At 39.3% G+C, this 20,189-nt stretch overlaps 4 protein-coding genes across 4 annotated transcripts; all 4 read left to right on the top strand.

The window, feature by feature from the left end:
* The first annotated feature begins 2,145 nt into the window (after nt 1–2,145).
* LOC101305576 (MLO-like protein 3-like) lies at nt 2,146–6,868 on the top strand. The gene is made up of 15 exons (XM_004304364.1): nt 2,146–2,413; nt 2,501–2,558; nt 2,658–2,935; nt 3,013–3,129; nt 3,229–3,289; nt 4,356–4,444; nt 4,543–4,617; nt 4,697–4,788; nt 4,890–4,939; nt 5,032–5,072; nt 5,159–5,332; nt 5,423–5,458; nt 5,595–5,662; nt 5,765–5,825; nt 5,961–6,868. The coding sequence occupies exons 1-15, from the start codon at nt 2,291–2,293 to the stop codon at nt 6,264–6,266; spliced, it is 1,629 nt and encodes a 542-aa protein (XP_004304412.1). The 5' UTR covers nt 2,146–2,290; the 3' UTR covers nt 6,267–6,868.
* A 493-nt stretch (nt 6,869–7,361) lies between these two features.
* LOC101305283 lies at nt 7,362–8,630 on the top strand. The gene is made up of 2 exons (XM_004304363.1): nt 7,362–7,811; nt 7,920–8,630. Exons 1-2 carry the CDS (start codon nt 7,479–7,481, stop codon nt 8,469–8,471), a joined length of 885 nt encoding a protein of 294 aa, XP_004304411.1. The 5' UTR covers nt 7,362–7,478; the 3' UTR covers nt 8,472–8,630.
* Nucleotides 8,631–11,516: 2,886 nt separating this feature from the next.
* LOC101304986 (peroxidase 21-like) lies at nt 11,517–13,345 on the top strand. The gene is made up of 5 exons (XM_004304362.1): nt 11,517–11,632; nt 11,842–11,990; nt 12,099–12,287; nt 12,396–12,561; nt 12,685–13,345. Exons 1-5 carry the CDS (start codon nt 11,548–11,550, stop codon nt 13,098–13,100), a joined length of 1,005 nt encoding a protein of 334 aa, XP_004304410.1. The 5' UTR covers nt 11,517–11,547; the 3' UTR covers nt 13,101–13,345.
* A 2,788-nt stretch (nt 13,346–16,133) lies between these two features.
* Nucleotides 16,134–18,661, top strand: LOC101308206 (L-type lectin-domain containing receptor kinase VIII.1-like). Its single transcript, XM_004306190.1, has one exon. The coding sequence runs from the start codon at nt 16,134–16,136 to the stop codon at nt 18,297–18,299; it is 2,166 nt and encodes a 721-aa protein (XP_004306238.1). The 3' UTR covers nt 18,300–18,661.
* The last annotated feature ends 1,528 nt before the right edge of the window (nt 18,662–20,189 follow it).

Here is a 20,189-nt window from a genome sequence, read left to right as displayed (position 1 = left end):
GATCCCAAGTTCTATGTTCCGCTGCAGAACTAACCATCTGGGATCGTTTATCCTTGCAGGCAATATGTCCAAGCAATGAGAACCTACAGGCATATATGCAAGCACCTTTCAAATATCATCAATCATTCCATTTATTCAGAGAAACTCAATAATTGCCATTGATTAATTACCTTGAGATGTTGTCACGGCTACTACGCTGGGCGATATATTTGTCAATACCCTGTTATAAAAGCAACAAGGAGCTATATTATACTGAATCAAGTGAAATGATAATGAGCATGTATATCGAAACTATTGAAGTTACCCGGCAGCACTAAAAGGATCACGGCGGCCATTTGAGAAGATGATGTTACTGGCAAACTTCTCCAAGGTCATCCTTATATGCTACGTTATGAACATTAGAAGAAAAAGAAAAGAATAAATTTCAGTTTACTCCCTTGAACTTTAGGTCTAAAATCAGTCCGATACCTCGTCTTTTTTTTAATCAGTTTTATCCCTAAACTTTCAAAATGACATCAATCTCGACTAAAATGACTAAAATAGCCTTTGTTAATCTTTTTACCTCAATTTTTTACCCCCTCTCTCTCTCTCTCCCTCTCTCCCGGCCCCCCCATTACCGCCCAGCTCCGACCACATGTCCGGCGGTAGCCCCTCCTCCTCCCTGTCTCTCGACGATGCCGGAAAACCAGCTCAAGCGTCGCCACTGTGAACACCCAGAAACTGCTATGGGCACCCATATATGGACACCCAGCTTGAGCTGGTTTTCCCCTGCTTGTGCTTCCCCAAGCTCCCACCAAAGCCCTGCCTCTTCGCTGGAGCCGCCTCCCCAGAGCTCCGGTACACGCCGCCTGCAACTCCGTCTCCCGCAAATTCCGCACAGTTGAGAGGGCCATGCACGCCTCCCTCACGCTCTGCGGCAACGCGCGCGACCTCCACCTGATCCCGACCTGCTTCTCCTCCGTCTCCGACCTCGACCTCTCCCTCCTCTCCCCTTGGGGCCACGCGCTGCTCTCCCCCTCCGATTCCTCCACCGACCCCGCCCTCCTCGCCCATCGCCTGCGCCTCGCCTTCCCCGTCGTCACTTCCCTCACCGTCTACTCCTGATCCTCCACCGTCGAGATCGTCTCCAATCTTTGGCCGCATTTGTGCCGCGTCACGCTCTCCTCCGGTTGTCGACGAGGTGGTAAGGAGGAGGTGGAGGCTCGATGGCGACGATGGCCGGGGGAGGAGGAGGGGCTGCCGCCGGGGCCCTTGCTGGTGGTAGGGTGGATAAATAGGGGCGGTAAGTGGGGGGGGCGGGGGAGGAGAGAGAGAGAGAGGGTAAAAAATTGAGGTAAAAAGATTAACAAGGGCTATTTTAGTCATTTTGGTCGAGATTGATGTCATTTTGAAAATTTAGGGATGAAAATAATTAAAAAAAAAGAAGAAGGTATCGAACTGATTTTAGACCTAAAGTTTAAGGGGGTAAACTAAAATTTATTCTATAAATAATAGAGTTCCTGTTGCAAAATTATGAGGCCTTGACACATATGGACATGATCAATAAACCGACTAAGCTTTAGTTGAACTATTATCCAATAAGCTTAATACATACATAAAAAATCACTTTTTCTCGAAGAGATTATAAAGAACCTATTCGAATGTTATGTAGACATTAGATTAGGAGAGCAATTTGTTTTGATTTTTTTTTGAAAATAAATTTGTTTTATATGCTTATTTATATCATTATAAAATATTGAAAAGACTTTAAAAGTAAATCATCAAAATTGACCGATGCTTACAAAGTCATAAACTTCAATAAGCCACGCGGTGGTTCTCGTGAGGGAAGCAGTGCAGCACATCAAGAACTCAATGCAATTATGCGAAGATAGGCGGCCGGCATTAAACTGTAGACAATGAAACTCAACTTGTTTGAATAATATCCCCTAATTCATACTTGGTTCATACTTTGATTACAAATTTGACGTTTGACATGACCACCCCCTTGAACATGGACTTTTTCTAAATATTATTAATCTAATTTCTTATATATAGTCATCTCGATCGCTCTGGATAATAACATTAATTCGGTTGCGAAGTTAATCTAACCCCATCGTCTGAATTGGAGGGAGAACTGCATCAAATTGTCAAAGCTTGGTTTCTTACAAAAAAAAGTCATATTCGACCATCTCCACCATAAAGTTTTAGACATTAACAGTCAGTCGGTCCAATCTCATCATCATCAATCAGAAGAAGAAGAAGAAGAATAAGAAGAAGAAGAGGACAAGGCCGTTCTAGTTACGACGGCTTCATGGCAGCAGCCAGCGCAGGCACCTCTCTGGAATACACACCGACATGGGCTCTTGCCACTGTTTGCTTCTTCTTCATCTCCGTCTCCATCTTGCTTGAACACTTGATATTCCTTCTTGTTTCAGTGAGTTGCATGTAGTCTGTTTTTGTCACCATAAAATTTTCTAGCTTCATCATTTGGGTATTGAAAGATTGATTCTTGTTCTTGCAGTGGCTCAAAAGGCATAAGAAAACCGCTTTAACTGATGCTGTTGAGAAGCTCAAAGCAGGTACAGCTGCTTCATTACCAGTTTAGAAACGGAACCCAGTTTGTAATCTATGTGAACATAAGATCATTTGGGTTTATAATTATTTTGTTTATGTTGCAGAGTTGATGCTTCTGGGATTTGTTTCACTTTTATTGGCGGTGACCCAAGATAGGATAGCGAAAATATGCATACCTGAAAAGGTAGGAAACATAATGCTTCCATGTCGGAAATACGTGAATGAGACTACCGAAGTTGAGACTGTTGAGCACTATGTCAACAAATTTGCCGGAAACCTTAATTCTTCCAGTGCACATGTCATGTTTGAAGAAATGCTCCGGCGAACGCAGAGAATACTTGCCGAGGAGGAGGCAGAAGCTGTTGAGGATTATTGCGGTGATGTATGTACTTCATAATCAGTTGATTTTGATGATGATTTATGACGGTGATCGTTGATTCAGATGAGACTAATTTGCAGGGAAAAGTTTCGTTAGTGACGAAAAACGCGCTTCATCAGCTTCACTTGCTGATCTTTGCGCTTGCGGTTATGCATATTGTGTATAGCGTTCTAACCATGGCTTTGGGCAGGGCTAAGGTAATGTTCATTAGTCCTATGCTAAGTCGTTATAAGCTTTACATGTAATTTGATCATTCAAATAACTTCTGGGTACTTAATATCGTGTTGAATGTACAGATGAGGCGCTGGGAAGCTTGGGAGGAAGAAACTCGAACAATGGAGTACCAAGTTGCCAATGGTATGTATTTAGTTAGGACAGGGATCGGAACTAATCAAGTTTTGGGTGCCAATTCAAAGACCCTCTTCCCTTTTTCATCTTCTTTTACATTTCCACCATCATAATGCATAGTAAGGTCAGATGAGCTCTTCTTGTTCATTCTTTGTGGACCATCTTCGATCATAAGAAAACAATATCTGGGTTAGTCTAGTTTCCTAAATTCCAAAACATATGGTTTGTTTTCTTTAGAGAAACAGTTTGGTACAACAGAAAAAGGTGTCAATAAGAGTTGCGTCAAACTCCATTCAAATCATGATTATGCTTCATGCAATAAGTGGAAGGGAAGGAATTGATGTTTGATTCCAAATCTGGTTTTTTTAACAAACTTCTTCTATTCTAGGGTGAGGCGACTGAGTCTGAAAAATTAGATGTCTTAGAAAGACTGCTGCGTGTTATTATATTTCAAACATTATATAAGGCCCCCAATTTAAATATACGGCAAATGGCTGTAAAGTCTTTGTATTATATTGGGGGGCCTGAGCCACCTGGAGTTGGAATGTCTTGCACATGAGCTTCGGCTCCATATGATTAACTTTGGCAATGTTTATTACTTTTGTTTAAACCGTTATACCAATCTTTGGCGGTAGATTTCTTTGACCGTGACTGGTTGAAAAGGGACTATTTCTGAGCTTTTCTGAGACGTCATGCATTAGTGAATATCTCTGTCATAGTCTATGGCTATGCACCTAGTTAGCTTTTGACACTCAAACAAGAAAATTAAACCAAATTTTATACTGGAATTGTTCTCGAACTTCCTATTTTTCTCCCTTAACTTACGGGGATGTATTCAATCTTAATATGTCAGCAGTATGACAAAACGTATCCCAGAAAAGTATGCAGAACTTCTAGATACTTTGCACCTTATAGCAGAGGCTGCAGAGCTTATGTTCTAATGCCCATTGTGTTTTTTTTTTTCTGTGGAAGTTACAATTAACAGTCATATATTGATCCTGACCTTAAAGATTCAAGATAAGAAATAAGGAACTGAGCTGTATACTTTTAGTTACTAATCCACATTCATTTGCAGATCCCAATCGATTCAGACTTACAAGACAAACAACATTTGGAAAACGGCACATGAATTCGTGTACAGAGACTTCATTTCATCTCTGGCTGGTGAGTACCTTTGATCATCTTCAAGCTGGAATTTACTTGCTTAAATCTATGAGGACATTTCTAATGACATGGTTTTGATCGACTGTGAATTGGAGCAGAAATGCTTTTTCAGGCAATTCTATAATTCAGTAGCAAAAGTTGACTACTTCACCATGAGACACGGTTTTATATCGGTAAGGAACTTAATGGTGTGATGTGAAAAGTCTTTTCAACAGAATCAATTAAGCCTCTGATCAATGAATCTTTCTGCAGGCTCACCTATCAAACAGGCACAACAACTTTGATTTCCAAAAGTACATACAACGATCCTTGGAAGAAGATTTCAAGACATTGGTTGGGATCAGGTTTTTCTTTGTATTTATCATGGAAAATTACACGGTTTTACATCTTTCATTCCAATCATTATTATTTGGAAAATTAATGTGGTCTCGTTTTGTTTCCCCAGCCCTGCAATGTGGTTTGCAGTAGCCATTTTTATGCTGGTGGATGTCTACGGTAAGAATTCTTATTGCTTCTTCTTGATGATTTCCTGTAGTTTGTGTTAATTTGATAAAAATTAATTCATGGTATTTGTATGAACCTAACAGGTTGGCACGTATATCTATGGCTATCATATGTTCCACTCTTGGTAAGTACATTGTTGTGTGTTTAGACAAGCATATAGGCATATATAGATACCTGTGTTCCTGACAATGGTTAACTTTTCTTTTCTAGGTCGTTCTGGTCCTGGGAACCAAACTTGAATACATTGTTGCAAAGATGGCGCTTCAAATTAAAGAGCAGAACAATGTAATCATTGGAACACCTCTTGTTCGAGTAAACGATGATCTTTTCTGGTTTAAGAAACCAAGATTTGTCTTGATACTTCTACATTACACTTTGTTCCTGGTATGCATTCCTATATCAGAGTGAGAAAGTTTTGATTTTTACTTTATAAAATATGATGTGTAACTAACAATGCTGTTTTGGACCTTGTAGAATGCGTTTGAGCTTGCCTTCTTCGTTTGGGTTACCGTGAGTTTTTTCTTCCCATCCAAGATATCACTATCTTTGGTTTCATAGTCAGGAGTATAACAAGTCCCAATTTTGGTGAATTTCAATAATTTTTGCATAGCTTGTGACAGAGCATCCTTCTTGTGGTTTTTCTTAGGCCCAATTTGGATTTAAATCGTGCTACCACGAGCACACTGTGATCATTGTTACAAGAATTTTCTTAGCGTAAGACTACCAGAAACTTCTGATTTTTAATCATTCCAAAATTTATTTATGAGAGGAAATGTGGTTACAGATTCTTGATTGTAAATCCATTTGTTTTTTCAGAGTGACAACCCAAGTTCTCTGCAGCTACATTACTCTTCCACTCTATGCACTTGTGACACAGGTGAAGTATATCTGAACTATTGGTCATAGGCTCATAGCTATACAAATTACTGACCAGAAAAAGTTTTGATTTTCACCAAATGAAATTTAAGGTTCAAACTTGATTAATATCTGACTTATTTATATGCACACACAGATGGGATCACAATTCAAGGGTAAGATACTAGAAGATAACATGGCTGGCATTCTAAAGCAATGGCACGGTGATGTGAGGAGGAAAAGGAGGAAGGAAGAACGAGAATCACAATCGGCACGCACGTCATTTTCCGTGGAATGGAGCTCCATGAGGAACAGCATTTCTTCTTACATGAGACCAAGCCCTTCCAGACAAGGTGAAAATGCCGATTTTTCTAACAGATGGGACAACAAGGAACAGATAGTAGAATTAGAAGAAAGTTCCTCATCAAGGGGTCAGATAAGAAGTAGTGATTTTAGGACATGAGCAGTAGTGGTATCACAAAGCTCTGAGTTTATGGGAGGGTTAATGGCTGAAGGTCAGTTTCTCTGCGGACTCTGTGATGGCCACTTTGCACCCAATTACAGGGCAAATACATCATAGTATAGATGTGATGGCTGCCTGCTTCTATTGCCCCGGTTGTTTATAAATTGAGGATCATTACTTGCATTGTTGTGTATACAAAAATAGGCTCAGGACTTCAAAAGTTCAAATCCAAGCGTACTTCATGACCAAATTCATAATCATAATTCATTCATGGAATGCGTTATGTTTCTGGGTGTTAATCTATTGTCTATGGTTAAAATTATTGGAAAATGACCAATACATCAAAATTATATAGTGATACCATTGTGACCTGCAACTTTAGCTAGGAGAAAACTTGCGAGAAGAACATGATGCTAAAAGTGTCTGGGCTAGCTGTAGCCAAAAGTGGTTTTTGAACCCTTTTTTTTCAGAAGTGACAATTTTTCTTACGCTAACTCCACCAACTACATGTCTAGGTTTATAGCATGGTAGTTTAGATTCTTAGCTATTCAACCTAGTTCCCTAGCTATATACTCTCTTGTATCTTTCTATTTCTAATTAATGAGAATAGCAACTGTGTAGTCTCAAAACTTTGTCTTCCCCTCTTTACATTTTCTATATTTACTTTTCAATAAAACCATAATTTCTATTACTACATCCACATATACCTCGAACACCATATTATTATGATATAATATGTAATTTACATTTAAAATTAATTAACAATAAATAAAACGGCAAGTTTTTATAAACTCGTAAACAATGTCATATTTTTCCAACGTGAGATGCATATATTCTCATCAGGCTGAACTGAAACGAACACAACAAAAATCGGAAACAATAATTGAATCGAGCATCTGGGGAAGCTTGACACTGTAGCAGCACATCTAGTCACACAAGGATATGCTTTCCAGTCCTCGGATCCCACCATTGTGGGCTCTATGTTGGTTTTGACAATAGACATGTCATGAATATTTTTGTTTATAGTCATTACAAGAGATTAGTACCACTAAAGCAAGTTGTCTTCTTGCTTCTTAAACATGTGGATTTAACACACCACGACTTCTGACCACATCCCTCCAGTGTTCCAGGTTCGACCACTTTCCCACACTCATCGGCCTCTCACTGTTCTTCATTTTGTTCTTTCATTACAGCCACAAATCCCCACTATATATGAACTCTGATTTCTTTTGCCAACTCCCTCCCCTTCACTTTCTTCCTCTGTTCAATATGTCTAATAATTACTTGTGTCTGTTAGGAGCCATAGATAGTCTCTGGTTTCACCAAACTATTCTTTTCCCGGAACCAATTTCATTACTTGGCCCCAAATCCACTGAAACTCCTCAAGATTCCACTGCAAATAGTTCTTTCACGTACCCTAATTCATCCAGCATGGTCTCCTTGGCAGTTGCAGATGAAGAAGTCTCCTCAAATTTCTCAACCATGTTAGAACCTGAAATCCCATCACCGGCTACACCAGATTCACCAGAAATGAGTACTCCACAGGTAAAACCTCTTTACCAGTTGGTACTCTCAGAAATGGTTTCAATTTATTCTCTGTGAGGAATTTTCACCTTGGGGTTTGTAGCTAATGTTTTTGTAAACAATGACCAGGATTATGAGACCAAAAGACCAACAAGATTAGATATTGTGGCCAACAGATTGATGTTGATCCGCTCTCAGTCATCGTCCCCAATATCAAGGGATCAAAGAAGCAGTCCTCGGAAAAGCAGAACCTCCTCTGGCTTGTTAACAAGGAAGCTGGAGAAATCCATGAGCATGAGAAGCTTGGGGGAGCTAGAACTTGAAGAACTAAAGGGGTTAATGGACTTAGGCTTCACTTTCAAGAAAGAAAACTTAAACCCACGAATGATGAGCTTAGTACCTGGATTGCAGAGACTTGGAGTTGGAGGTCGTCATAGTCACAGTAAAAAGAGACAGAACTCTAGCGATGATGATGATGTTGTTGAAGTAGTTGGTGGTGGTGGTGATGAGGAAGGTGAAGTTGCGAGGCCATATTTATCCGAGGCGTGGCTTATAAAGAGGCCTGATTCGCCGCTGCTGAATCTAAGATTGCCAACCAGAGTGTCCTCTGCTGCTGACATGAAGAAGCATCTCAAGTCATGGGCCAGAACTGTAGCTTCTGAAATTCAACAGGAATCTTAATGTGAAGTATAGAATATAGATAAGAGGGAGGTTTAATTTTTTTTACCGACAGATTTTCAACTGTAAAAATGTCCTTTTCACTGTCAGTTAAAATGAAATTGCGAAGCTATAAATAAAAGAGTGCAAAGGCAAAGGCTAGAGCACTTGGTTTTTGTTCTCATTGTCGTTTTGATCTCGGAACGGAGGGCTACCAATCACTCAAAAGAGTTTTTGTTTTTGAAAGGAGGGCGTCAATCCATAATCCATTTAGTAAAAGTTACATGGAAAAAGTAGTTTACACCCTTAAGAGGGCTACGACAAAATTGAGTAATCCGTAAAAAGCCCTAATTAGACTAAAAACCAAGATACAACAAGACAAAAGGCAACATAACATGCAACTAGAACTTAATAAACCCAAAGAAACTCAAGGTCGATTTCCTGACGATTTTAAAGAAGAAACCAGACCAGATTCAAGTACTTTCCAAACTTATTCATTAACATAGTGTGTACCATACGAAGGGAGCATCCAAGATTGCAACATAGACCATCTAGCCCAAACACCAAATAAGCCTAGGCCTAATAAAAGGCCTAATCATATCTTCTCTGGGCGCTGAATCTGCATTCTTGCCACCACCGTACCGCCACCTCCAATGCAGTGGCGTAGCTAGAAACTTTTTACAAGAGAGTCAAATTTTAGATAACTTTTCATATACCACATAAAATTCTAGATAATGGTTTCTTAGGCATAATAGTCATTCTAGAGCTATTATTGGGAATGAATTTGAAAAAATTTCAACAACAAAGAAAACAGGGCTTGAGATTTATAGTAGATTTGAACCATGTATAACTTAGTCCCATAATCTTAATTTATTTCGTATGGGCAGTAACAATTTTAGCTAATGCTAAATTATGGGAAATGCCGAAATGGAATAGAGACGAAGGCTGACATGCGACGACGATGTACGTAGTCTTGGAATATTAAGACAGAAAAATAAGAAAAAGATAGTTGAAAATAAAAATGAAGAAAATAAAATAAATACATGATAGGGTTTAGCCTTTTAGGTAGATTTGTAAGTGTTTGGCAGAAGACATCTATTATTTTTTAGTCCAGTGTTTTAAGAAAATAAATATAGATTGGCTTATATTTCTATCTTTGTCTTTGTGTCATAGGGGTCAAATATATAGTGTTATGATAATATGTATAATAAGATGTAAAAAATTCAACCAATGAGAAACATGGTAAAAAATTGAGAAGGGTCAATTGACCCCTTTGGCCCTATTGTGGCTACACCACTGCTCCAATGGACGGCCCTGCTCCCACCGCACCACAATCACTTACGCGTGTAACTAACGCTGCCACAACCAGTCAAATCCGCCTCCGCCAATCGCAAGTTGGGAAGATCACACCCCAAGATCACACAATGAGTAAAACTTCTATAACAAGTGCAAGGTATTGTTATAGAAGTTTTACACAAGGCTCTATATATTGTACGTTTTCTTCTTCACTATAATTATCATCATCTATGTATATACCCTTTGAGGATACGTGAATTTCCTTCAAGTGCGTCTTGATGCTCCAATATATGGTACTTTTCACACATAGCAAACTCATTGCGAAGCCATATTCCAAGAGAATGTACACTGTAGAATTATTCAAAACTTGTGCCGCAAGTTAAATTTTTGGTTTAAAGTGGCAACATTCCTAAACAATTTAAACCGAAAGTCAATCACTTATCTAAAACAATTGGTGGGCAACTCGATTATCAATGGAAAATTCGATCATTACTTGATTCATTAAACATAAACGATCAATCGTTACCTCTCCCGGCCACCACAACTTCTGCTATTTTATCAATCATATGCGAGTTTTCCATTCGAAGCTAATTATTTTCCAACTATACATCATGATCATGCAACATGATTTAGTGGCTAAGATATATTCATTGGCTTATTGAACCTAATCCTTGATTTAGTGGCCACTATTTTATTTCATGATTGATCGCCAACCCAAATTAGAGGCTAAATATATATTTAGCTTTCAGTGTAATTCATGTCATACGTATCAAATTAAAATCCTTCTTTTCCTTATAATATTTGTTGGACATTTCCTATGTATATGCTTCGATTCCTAGCAAATTATAGTTTGGTAGTTAGATTCTTGAGATCAACCGCAGACAAAATCCGCATCGTATGCATCATAGTACTTCATTAAAGGGCGCAAAATGAGCTTTAAGGACTTTGCATTTCCACGCCAAATCTTCTGCAACATTTGTTGTTCTGCTTCTTCTTGTTATTTTTATTCGTAAGGCTGGATTTGTAGCCCGCCCATCTTCAAGTGTTTGACGTATATTTTCATATTTGATCTCCACGTATCTTACAAGCTATTGGATATATCATCTATCTATTAGATTGCCACCCCAAAAGAAAAATATATGTTCTTCAACCGTCCATACTCGTGCATTATCTATTTTTGGACGGAAAGTGTTAGTAAGATATTAGGAGGGTTGTTTTTTTTTTTTGGTGAAAAGATATTAAAATGTAGAATAGTTCTTAATTTCAGATATGCTAAAATATGTAAGTGGGTGTTCGACAAATTTAGGCAATGATATGTGTAGCTATATATATGCATATATTTTAGCCAAAACCTATTAATTAAGTAATGAACATTTATGCTACTTCTATTAGTTCTATATGCTCTTCATCTCTATGCTACTTCCTGTAATGTCATCAACATGTTCCCTCGATCGATCGTAGACATAAAGGTCCTTTGCATTTGAGTTCTATAATTTTGTACCTGATACATATTCTACTATTGCCTAATAGAAGTTAAATGATCAAAAGATATCTAGTTGAATCCAGATACATAAATTGACATATTTGTTAATTGGTAATCAATTTCCAGATACATGTATTTGCTTAATGTATCATTTGAGTGGGTAATACTTTCGCGCGTGGTATATTTTGTCAAGAGGTCAAAGAAAATGGCTCGGTGGAGAGGCTCTGAATCCTTCTATGGTAGCTTGGGATTTCTATATAAAGGTCACACATAGTTGATGATTTATCCAAGAAGCCGAAGAAGAACTTGAGGCTTAAGAAAATGGCTTCCTATAACTATAAGGAGCACTCTTTGGTTTCAAGCTTCGTGATCACGTTATTTCTGTTGGTCTTGCAATTTCAAGTTGGTATGTAACCCTTTCTCAAATATTATATGCACTGATAAAATTTCGTTTCCAAATACTATCTGAATTTGAAGTTCTGAACTAGTGATCTTTATAGTACTTTTATTTGTACATTCAGAATGTCTAACAATATTATAATGGTACGCTAACGCAAAGAAATGCATGAGAAACCAATAAGGGTAATTATTTGCTTGGTTGGTTCAAATATACAGGTACAAGTGAGCTGCAACAGAACTATTATTCCCAGAGTTGCCCTAAAGCTGAAGAAATCATCAAGCAAGAGGTCACAAACCTATACAATGAACATGGAAATACCGCCGTCTCCTGGATCAGAAATCTCTTCCACGATTGCATTGTTGAGGTTTTAATTGATCGAGCTATATATTATGTGCCTCTTTATACCATAATTAGTTAATCAGTACACGCAATAACATTTGTTTTGGCTAATTTGTGCCCGGGCTGCATGCAGGGATGTGATGCGTCTCTGCTGTTAGAGGCGGCAGACGGCATCGAGTCAGAAAAGGCGTCGGATCGGAGCTTTGGGATGAGAAATTTTAAGTACGTGAACACCATCAAAGAGGCCCTAGAGAAGGAATGCCCTCTTACAGTTTCTTGTGCTGATGTTGTTACTCTTTCTGCAAGAGATGGCATTGTCATGGTAAGACTGCATCTGCATACATTCTTTCTTCTATTATCCTTATTAAGACCTTACCAGATAATTAGATTAATACTAATTAATATGGGTTTCCGTTAATGATGGTTGCAGTTAGGAGGGCCTCGGATTGAAATGAAGACGGGAAGGAGAGACAGCAAGGAGAGTCATGCAAAAGTGGTGGATGAGTCTATTCCTAATCACAATGATTCCATCTCCTCAGTGCTCTCTCGATTTCAATCGATTGGCATCGATACTGAAGGAACAGTTGCCCTTTTAGGTACGCACCAGTAATATAGAGTTCGTATCGATTAGCCTAAATGTTGATGACATCTATGATCATCGGAGTTATTTGTACTATATTAATCGATCATATCTTTCCATGTAAATTTTATTCATGCAGGAGCTCACTCCGTGGGTAGAGTTCACTGTGTGAACCTTGTGCACAGACTCTACCCTGCTGTTGATCCAACCTTGGATCCCGACCATGCTGCGTACCTCAAAAATCGGTGCCCGACTCCAAATCCTGACCCAAAAGCAGTCGAGTATTCAAGATTCGACCTCAAAACACCAATGATTCTGGATAACATGTACTACAAGAACGTCTTGAACCACAAGGGTTTGCTCATAATTGATCAGCAACTGAGTTCTGACGCAGATACGTTGCCTTTTGTGGAGAAGATGGCTTCCGATAACGGATACTTCTACGAACAGATTTCAAGAGCTATAGTTCTTCTGTCCGAGAACAATCCACTTACCGGAGACCAAGGAGAGATCAGAAAGGATTGCCGCTATGTGAACGACATGTTAGTCATATGATGTGTAAGGGCCGGTGTATGTGAAATATATAACTTACCATCGTCTTTGCATCGGTAAATAAGTTACCAGTGAACTTCTCTGTTCTTTTTGTTTTCGTTTTCCTTTTTGATTTTCATAGGTTGGTAACCCAACTCCTTTTGTGTGCTTGCAATTACAATTCCATTGACTAATAATAAAGAAATGATGGATTGTATAGATTAGTTTGGACAGGTATCTTTCCAACATAAGTTTGGTCATTCGAAATAACTTCATACAAAAGATCGAAGTCTAGATTTAGTTGACTGCTAAGCCTTTGGTGGATTTGGTACTATCTTTCAGTAGGTTTTGCGCCACCACCAAGGCAAATATTTAGCAAAGGTGCTACAATGCAATTAAGTATTGAATCCTAGCATCTAATATAATTTTCTTTAATTTAGATTTAGATTTGTCTGTGGTGTAGATAGGTATATGACATACATATAACTAAGATGCGCATGTGTTTATAGGGATGATGGGGTAACAATTTTGAACAAAATTTCCATATGAATCAAACATACATGCTATGCGAATATGCATAACAGAATTTTCAGTCTAATCCTATATATAGTTAGACATATGTTACATGTCATTTTAGTCCTGACATCAATGTAAATACATCTTCTTACATAGTCGAGCTATTTGGATAGTTGCTAGAATAGCTTAATTATCAGACAAAAATGCACAAGATTCTCTCCAATTGAATTACATACGTACAGCTGTGACTTAAGCTAGAATATAATAGTGAGATATCGGAAAAAGACAAATATATCACCGAATGACATTCCTCCATGCAAGCATCATCGTTTTTTAACACTTTGAGAAAACTACAAACTTTGATGCCTAACCTGCTTGTTAAATCGTTGTTTCCTCCCAGAAATTTCTTCATCTGCACATGATCGAGCACATGCCTAAGCTTGGAAACCAGCACAGTTTTCTTATACGTACACAGCAAACAAAACACAAGAGGAATGAGCAAGCCGACTATGTCAGGCACGAGAAGCAGGTACAGTGAAATTAACTGTGAAAGGCACTCAAACTCGTAGGAGACTGAAGGCTGAAGCTGCCAAATCTATCTCAATGATCCTCAAGTCCCCACTGATATTAGCTCACCTGGACCCTCGCAATGGAACCATAACAGATCAAAATGATTAGATATCTCATATATATGTGCATCTCCGCCTAACTATGGGTCCCCGTACATATACATGTATAAACAAACGCCACTCCAGAACAAGTATGCTCAACTTGCAACTCATTTTCTTGGCAGATGATAGAAGGGGGATGAATTGCTCATAAAAGATGTTTACGAGTATTTAGAATTAGATCGAGTAACAATGTACGTATATAGGGTTTTAGGGTTTAAGCTACCTAACCAACCGACCTTACCAAATGTGTAATATTTCATCAAATTGGGAAGCACTTTTCAATCCACCATTTGTATATGTTTTGAACAAGAAGAGGGGTCTGATCGGGGGCAATTGAAGCTGTCGAAGTCGATATGAATTGCAGTGACAAAGAGATGGGATGGAATTCCATTCCTTACTGAGTTGGTGCAACTTTGGAGTTAGAAAGGAATGGAATTATGGAGCAACCCTGAAAGCCACGCAACAAAGTGCATGAAAAAGCTTGCTGGATCATGATCCATTATCTTGTGTGGAAGCAAAAGCAAGGTGGCGTGAGGTGGATGTGCTGCTGGTATATACATACATGATTAGCCGCGATAATTTGTTGTTTGCTTCCTTTGTTGTTCTCGATCACTGTTCTATTCATAAGCAAAGAAGATTAATTTGGCATTTCCATTATCTTCAATGGCCTAGAAAGTAGTAATCAAACTTTCTAATTAAACTTAGGGGGAGGAGAGCGTAAGAATTACAGTTAAACCTATATAAACTAATAACGTTTGTACTGATAAATTAAAAGGGTTTGTCTCCCATATTATATCATATTACATGTCTATTGCAAATGTATCTAATTGTATAACTCATGTGGATTTTTGAAGAGGTAAATGATTATTATTTTTTTAATCAACGATAGTCACAAACTGTGTGAGATATGTTATACTATATGGTATACTAAAATTTTTTAAATTAAAAATATTATTTAATCAAATTATTAATTTATCACTTAATGATATATATAGACGGATCGATTACATTGATCAACTAAAACCTCATTACAGATCGATGAGATATGTCCATGGGAGGTAGACGAGAAAGTTAAGATATTCTGGACGTACGATTTGAGTCATGGACTCATGGTATTCATGATTCTTTATTATCGACATTACAAAGTTAATCAATTGAAAAACAAACTAATGTATTTGAATCTTACAAAGTAGCAACGAATTAAAGGTATTAAATTAGGTTAGACAAACAATCGTTCGGTTAACAAGAGAAAAGATCCATCCCATTCATTAGCATTCAAGCTTCTACGTACCCATGCAGGATTAAAACCCTTCACTATCACCGTAATGGCGGTGAACCACTGCCGTAGCTGCCATGATTATAGTCCTCAACCGCCACCGTCGTACATACCATTTTCACAATTAAGTAATTAATCAATTAACATCACTAATTGCCAATTAGTCTTGGTCTAGGAGGAGCGTGCGAATCACTCGTTAGTCGTTATAGCCAGTTAGCCACGTGCGAGCCACAGAAATTCCCATAAAGCAGTTCAGACCTGGACACACACAGTGTTGCATAAGAGAGAGAGAGAGACTGTGAACCCAAGCAAAGCAATAGAAAGAAAGTAAAAGAAAATTGGCTTTTCCTTCATCTTATTACCGTTAGAGTCGGACACGTGGCGCAATAACGACCCACCTGTCCACCTTTGGATTCCTATTCTTGTCTCTTCCCCTCGGCCTTCTTCTTCTTCTTCTTCCTCCTCCTCCTCTCTTTTAATCCAAAACAACCCATCCCCTCTCTCTCTCTTACTCTCTCGTGATTAACTCAATCTTCTTCTTCAACTCTCTACCCACCACTAAATGGGTCTTCGTCTTCTTCGTCACCACTGACAATGTCCCAACGCATTCGCTTCGTCATCTCTACTCTACTACTTGTCTACCTTCGCTTCTGCAACCTTGTCATCACGTCAGCCGTGACGGAGTTCGACTTCGGGACCCTGACTCTGAGCAGCCTCAAGCTTCTGGGCGACGCCCACTTGAACAATGGCAGCGTGCGTCTCACTCGCGACCTCGCCGTACCCAACTCCGGCGCCGGCAGAGTCCTCTACTCGAAGCCCGTCCGCTTCAAGCAACCCTCCACTCCTTTTCCGGCGAGCTTCTCCACATTCTTCTCGTTCTCCGTCAGCAACTTGAACCCCTCCTCGATCGGCGGCGGGCTGGCTTTTATCATCTCGCCGGACGATGAGATAGTCGGAGATGCTGGTGGGTTTATGGGGCTAATGAGAGTGGATGATTCGGGTTCGGGTTCGGGTCCGGGTTTCGTGGCGGTGGAGTTCGATACGCTGATGGACGTGGAGTTCAAGGACATTAATGGCAACCACGTGGGCCTGGATCTCAACTCCATGGTTTCTTCACAGGTCGGCGATCTCGCCGCCGCCGATATCGATCTTAAGAGCGGGGACCTCGTGAACTGCTGGATCGAGTTCGACGGGTCGGGTCGGGTCTTCAACATATCCGTTTCGTATTCGAATCTCAAACCCAGTGACCCGCTCCTCTCCTTCCCTCTCGATCTTGATCAGTACGTCAACGACTTCATGTATGTCGGCTTTTCCGGGTCAACCCAGGGAAGCACCGAAGTCCACAGCGTCGAGTGGTGGAGCTTTAGCTCGTCTTTCGATTCAACTCCCTCAACAGGGTCAGCAGCAACACCGCCGCCTCCGACGACTACTCTGATGAACCCGACCGCCAACTCAGTCAAATCTCCGCCGCCTTCTTTGCCTCCAACTGGGTCTGCTTCAGCTTCTAGTACTAGTACTACTCAGAAGAACAGTAAGTCTTCTTCTTGCCATAACCAGCTTTGCAAGCAAGGTCCGGGAGCTGTTGCTGGAGTTGTCACAGCTGGGGCTTTTGTCTTGGCTCTGTTTGCCGGGGTTTTGATTTGGGTTTACAACAAGAAGATTAGACATGTTAAGAAATCGGAGTCTAGCTTTGCTTCGGATGTGATCAAAATGCCTAAGGAGTTCAGTTATAGGGAGCTCAAGGCAGCTACCAAGTGCTTCAATGCGAATCGGGTTATCGGGCATGGTGCATTTGGGATTGTTTACAAGGGGATATTATCAGAGACGGGTGACATTGTTGCGGTGAAGAGATGTAGTCATAGCACTCAAGGGAAGAATGAGTTTTTGTCGGAATTGTCTATAATTGGAACTCTTAGGCATCGGAATCTTGTTAGGCTTCAAGGTTGGTGCCATGAGAAAGGTGAGATATTGTTAGTTTATGACTTGATGCCTAATGGTAGTCTTGACAAGGCATTGTTTGAAGCAAGAATGCCATTGCCCTGGCCTCATAGGCGAAAAATTCTTTTAGGGGTTGCGGCGGCATTGACCTATTTGCATCAAGAATGTGAGAATCAGGTGATCCATAGGGATGTTAAGACCAGCAACATTATGCTTGATGAAGGGTTCAATGCGCGGTTAGGTGATTTCGGGTTGGCAAGGCAAATTGAGCACGATAAGTCACCAGACGCCACGGTGGCAGCCGGGACAATGGGGTATTTGGCGCCGGAGTATTTATTAACAGGAAGAGCTACCGAGAAGACCGATGTGTTTAGCTATGGAGCTGTGGTGCTTGAGGTGGCTAGTGGGAGGAGACCTATTGAGAGGGAAGTGAGTGGAGTAGGGAAAGCGGGTGCTTGTAGCAATTTGGTAGACTGGGTTTGGAGCTTGCACAGAGATGGAAGGCTGCTAACGGCAGCTGATCCAAGGCTAGAGGGTCAATTCGATGAAGCTGAAATGAGGAAAGTGCTACTGATCGGACTCGCTTGCTCCCACCCTGACCCTAATGTTAGACCTACAATGAGAATTGTGGTGCAAATGCTAGTGGGTGAAGCCGAAGTCCCAATAGTCCCAAGAACAAAACCCACCACAACTTTTAGCACTTCACATCTCTTATTGAGCTTGCAGGACAGTGTTTCTGATTGCAATGGCATGATCACCATCTCCACCTCCTCCTCCGAAAACAGCTTCAACGGTCGCCGCGGTGATGATCATATCGTCTGAACAAACAAACGGTCTTAGATTCATTTCATTTGTTTTTGTATGTATGACACAATAACAAGGTTAGCATAAGCACCAAATTTTTCCCTGTTAATTAAAATTATTTATCATACATTATAGTCCATCTCCATTGTACTAGCTAGACTACTAGTGAAAGTGGGTCTTCTTATAGTTTGATGGAGAAGAAATGGCTGGGGGTCATTTTCTTAGTTTGATTGGTGGAAAGGGAAATGGTGGGCAACTAGTTTCTTTCTCAAGCAATAGTTGTCAAAAGGAGACATGAATGAATAGGGTTTTGGTATATTATCATCAGGATCATAGGAAGAGAAAGAATTGGATATTTATGATTAGCTTTTTGGAAACTTCTCTGATTTTGGTTGTTATTGGTGGAGGTGGGTGTAACGGCAAGAATTGATCGATCATATATAATTGAAGTAGCTAGGGTGATTTTTCCTTTCATCAAAGTTTTAATTGCATATTCAACTTTAAGCCTGCGTTTTCCTTTTAATCTTTCCGCAACTGGGTGTTATCTTTACATTTTCTCTCAACTCAATCATGAAGCTTTGTATGCATTCACCCATGTAATCTCATCCACCTCCATATACATGCCATGATGTTTACCCCAACATTGGAGAAAGTAGTTCATAAAATGCAACTTTACCTTTATACTTTCCTTGAGGCTTTCCCACTGCTTTAAGGAAAAAATATGGTAAAAGAACATTTGGGAATAAAGGGATTAAAGGGAAGGTTAAGTTTGAAGTTCAAAGGAGGAAAACCAATGGGCATAGTTAAACTAATTAAACTCGTATTATTAGGCATTAACAGTTCATAGTTGTCGGTCACTCATATTGTCCTTGAATTATTGAAAATAAAATCTAAAATCTAGCTGACGACACAAACCATATAAAATCTTTCCTTACTGAAACTTAAGAACTTGTCCAAGAATTGAAGATAAAGAAAGAGTTTAAAACCTCAACTGGTACTATAGGATATTCATGAAGATCTTGAAGGAACTTAAAAATCAACATTTCAACTAGTTTAGTACAAGACATTCAAGACAGATTCCTCAAAGTGCTCCATGTTAGGCTCCATAGTAATGTGGCCCAGATCCAGCACACCAAGTCGTCGGTACCGTTTACAACTGAATGGTATAACTACTTCTACGTCCCTCTTCTATAATTTGTTGTGTTCTTTAAGTCCATGGCTCCATGCGTTTTGCCAAAAAAAAAGATCTTTTATGGCTGCGTATATTAGTCGTAGTTGTACCTAATTATCAACACACTCTTTTTCGAGCTCTTTAACTATACACATCAATTTTGACGGTGAGAAATAATTTGTAAAAGTTAATTCTCCTACTCAAATGTTAAAATAATATGGAGCTCGAAAATGTATGGCAAAATTTCTAACTTATTTTATATGACGTGTTTGAAAAAGGTAAAGAGATAAAAGAGTACTAAATTGTACATTTTGTCATTGTTGTCTATATGTTGATTATTAATCTACATTTGATGACTTTTGAGAACACGGTTCAAAACATAATGTATTTTTTCTTGTTGTTGGTTAATTACGAAATGTTATGTAAAATATAAGAATTATTCAATCTCTCGGTAGCCTGTAAACGAAATTAATCAGCTAATATAACTATTTTTCTTTTGTGTTGTGATCAACTACCCTTTAAAAACTGAATCCAATCTGAAATCCAGTTCACATGAAAAATTCGTATTCCTTTTGAAGTGTGTAATTTTGGGGCCATGAGAATCAAAATAGCAGAACTGATTTGCTGAGGTGGCATTAACCAATTGGATAATCAACTACCCATGAAAAACCCAGAATCTTAGATATAGTGAAGTGTGCCGTTGTGCCGACCATATATAAACGACCGTTTTCTTCTGC

This window comes from Fragaria vesca, linkage group LG6 (assembly GCF_000184155.1).
Source record: "Fragaria vesca subsp. vesca linkage group LG6, FraVesHawaii_1.0, whole genome shotgun sequence".
Lineage (NCBI taxonomy): Eukaryota > Viridiplantae > Streptophyta > Magnoliopsida > Rosales > Rosaceae > Fragaria > Fragaria vesca.
Note: the sequence above shows the minus strand (reverse complement) of the source record. Positions and strands in the feature narration are given on the sequence as shown.

Coding starts and splice junctions, on each gene's coding strand:
- LOC101305283 (XM_004304363.1), top strand. CDS start 7,479: ATGAACTCTGATTTCTTTTGCCAACTCCCTCCCCTTCACTTTCTTCCT. Junction 7,812..7,919: donor CAGAAATGAGTACTCCACAG/GTAAAACCTCTT, acceptor AACAATGACCAG/GATTATGAGACCAAAAGACC.
- LOC101305576 (XM_004304364.1), top strand. CDS start 2,291: ATGGCAGCAGCCAGCGCAGGCACCTCTCTGGAATACACACCGACATGG. Junction 4,789..4,889: donor AAGACATTGGTTGGGATCAG/GTTTTTCTTTGT, acceptor TTGTTTCCCCAG/CCCTGCAATGTGGTTTGCAG. Junction 5,333..5,422: donor TACATTACACTTTGTTCCTG/GTATGCATTCCT, acceptor TGGACCTTGTAG/AATGCGTTTGAGCTTGCCTT.
- LOC101304986 (XM_004304362.1), top strand. CDS start 11,548: ATGGCTTCCTATAACTATAAGGAGCACTCTTTGGTTTCAAGCTTCGTG. Junction 11,633..11,841: donor GGTCTTGCAATTTCAAGTTG/GTATGTAACCCT, acceptor TCAAATATACAG/GTACAAGTGAGCTGCAACAG. Junction 12,288..12,395: donor CAAGAGATGGCATTGTCATG/GTAAGACTGCAT, acceptor TGATGGTTGCAG/TTAGGAGGGCCTCGGATTGA.
- LOC101308206 (XM_004306190.1), top strand. CDS start 16,134: ATGTCCCAACGCATTCGCTTCGTCATCTCTACTCTACTACTTGTCTAC.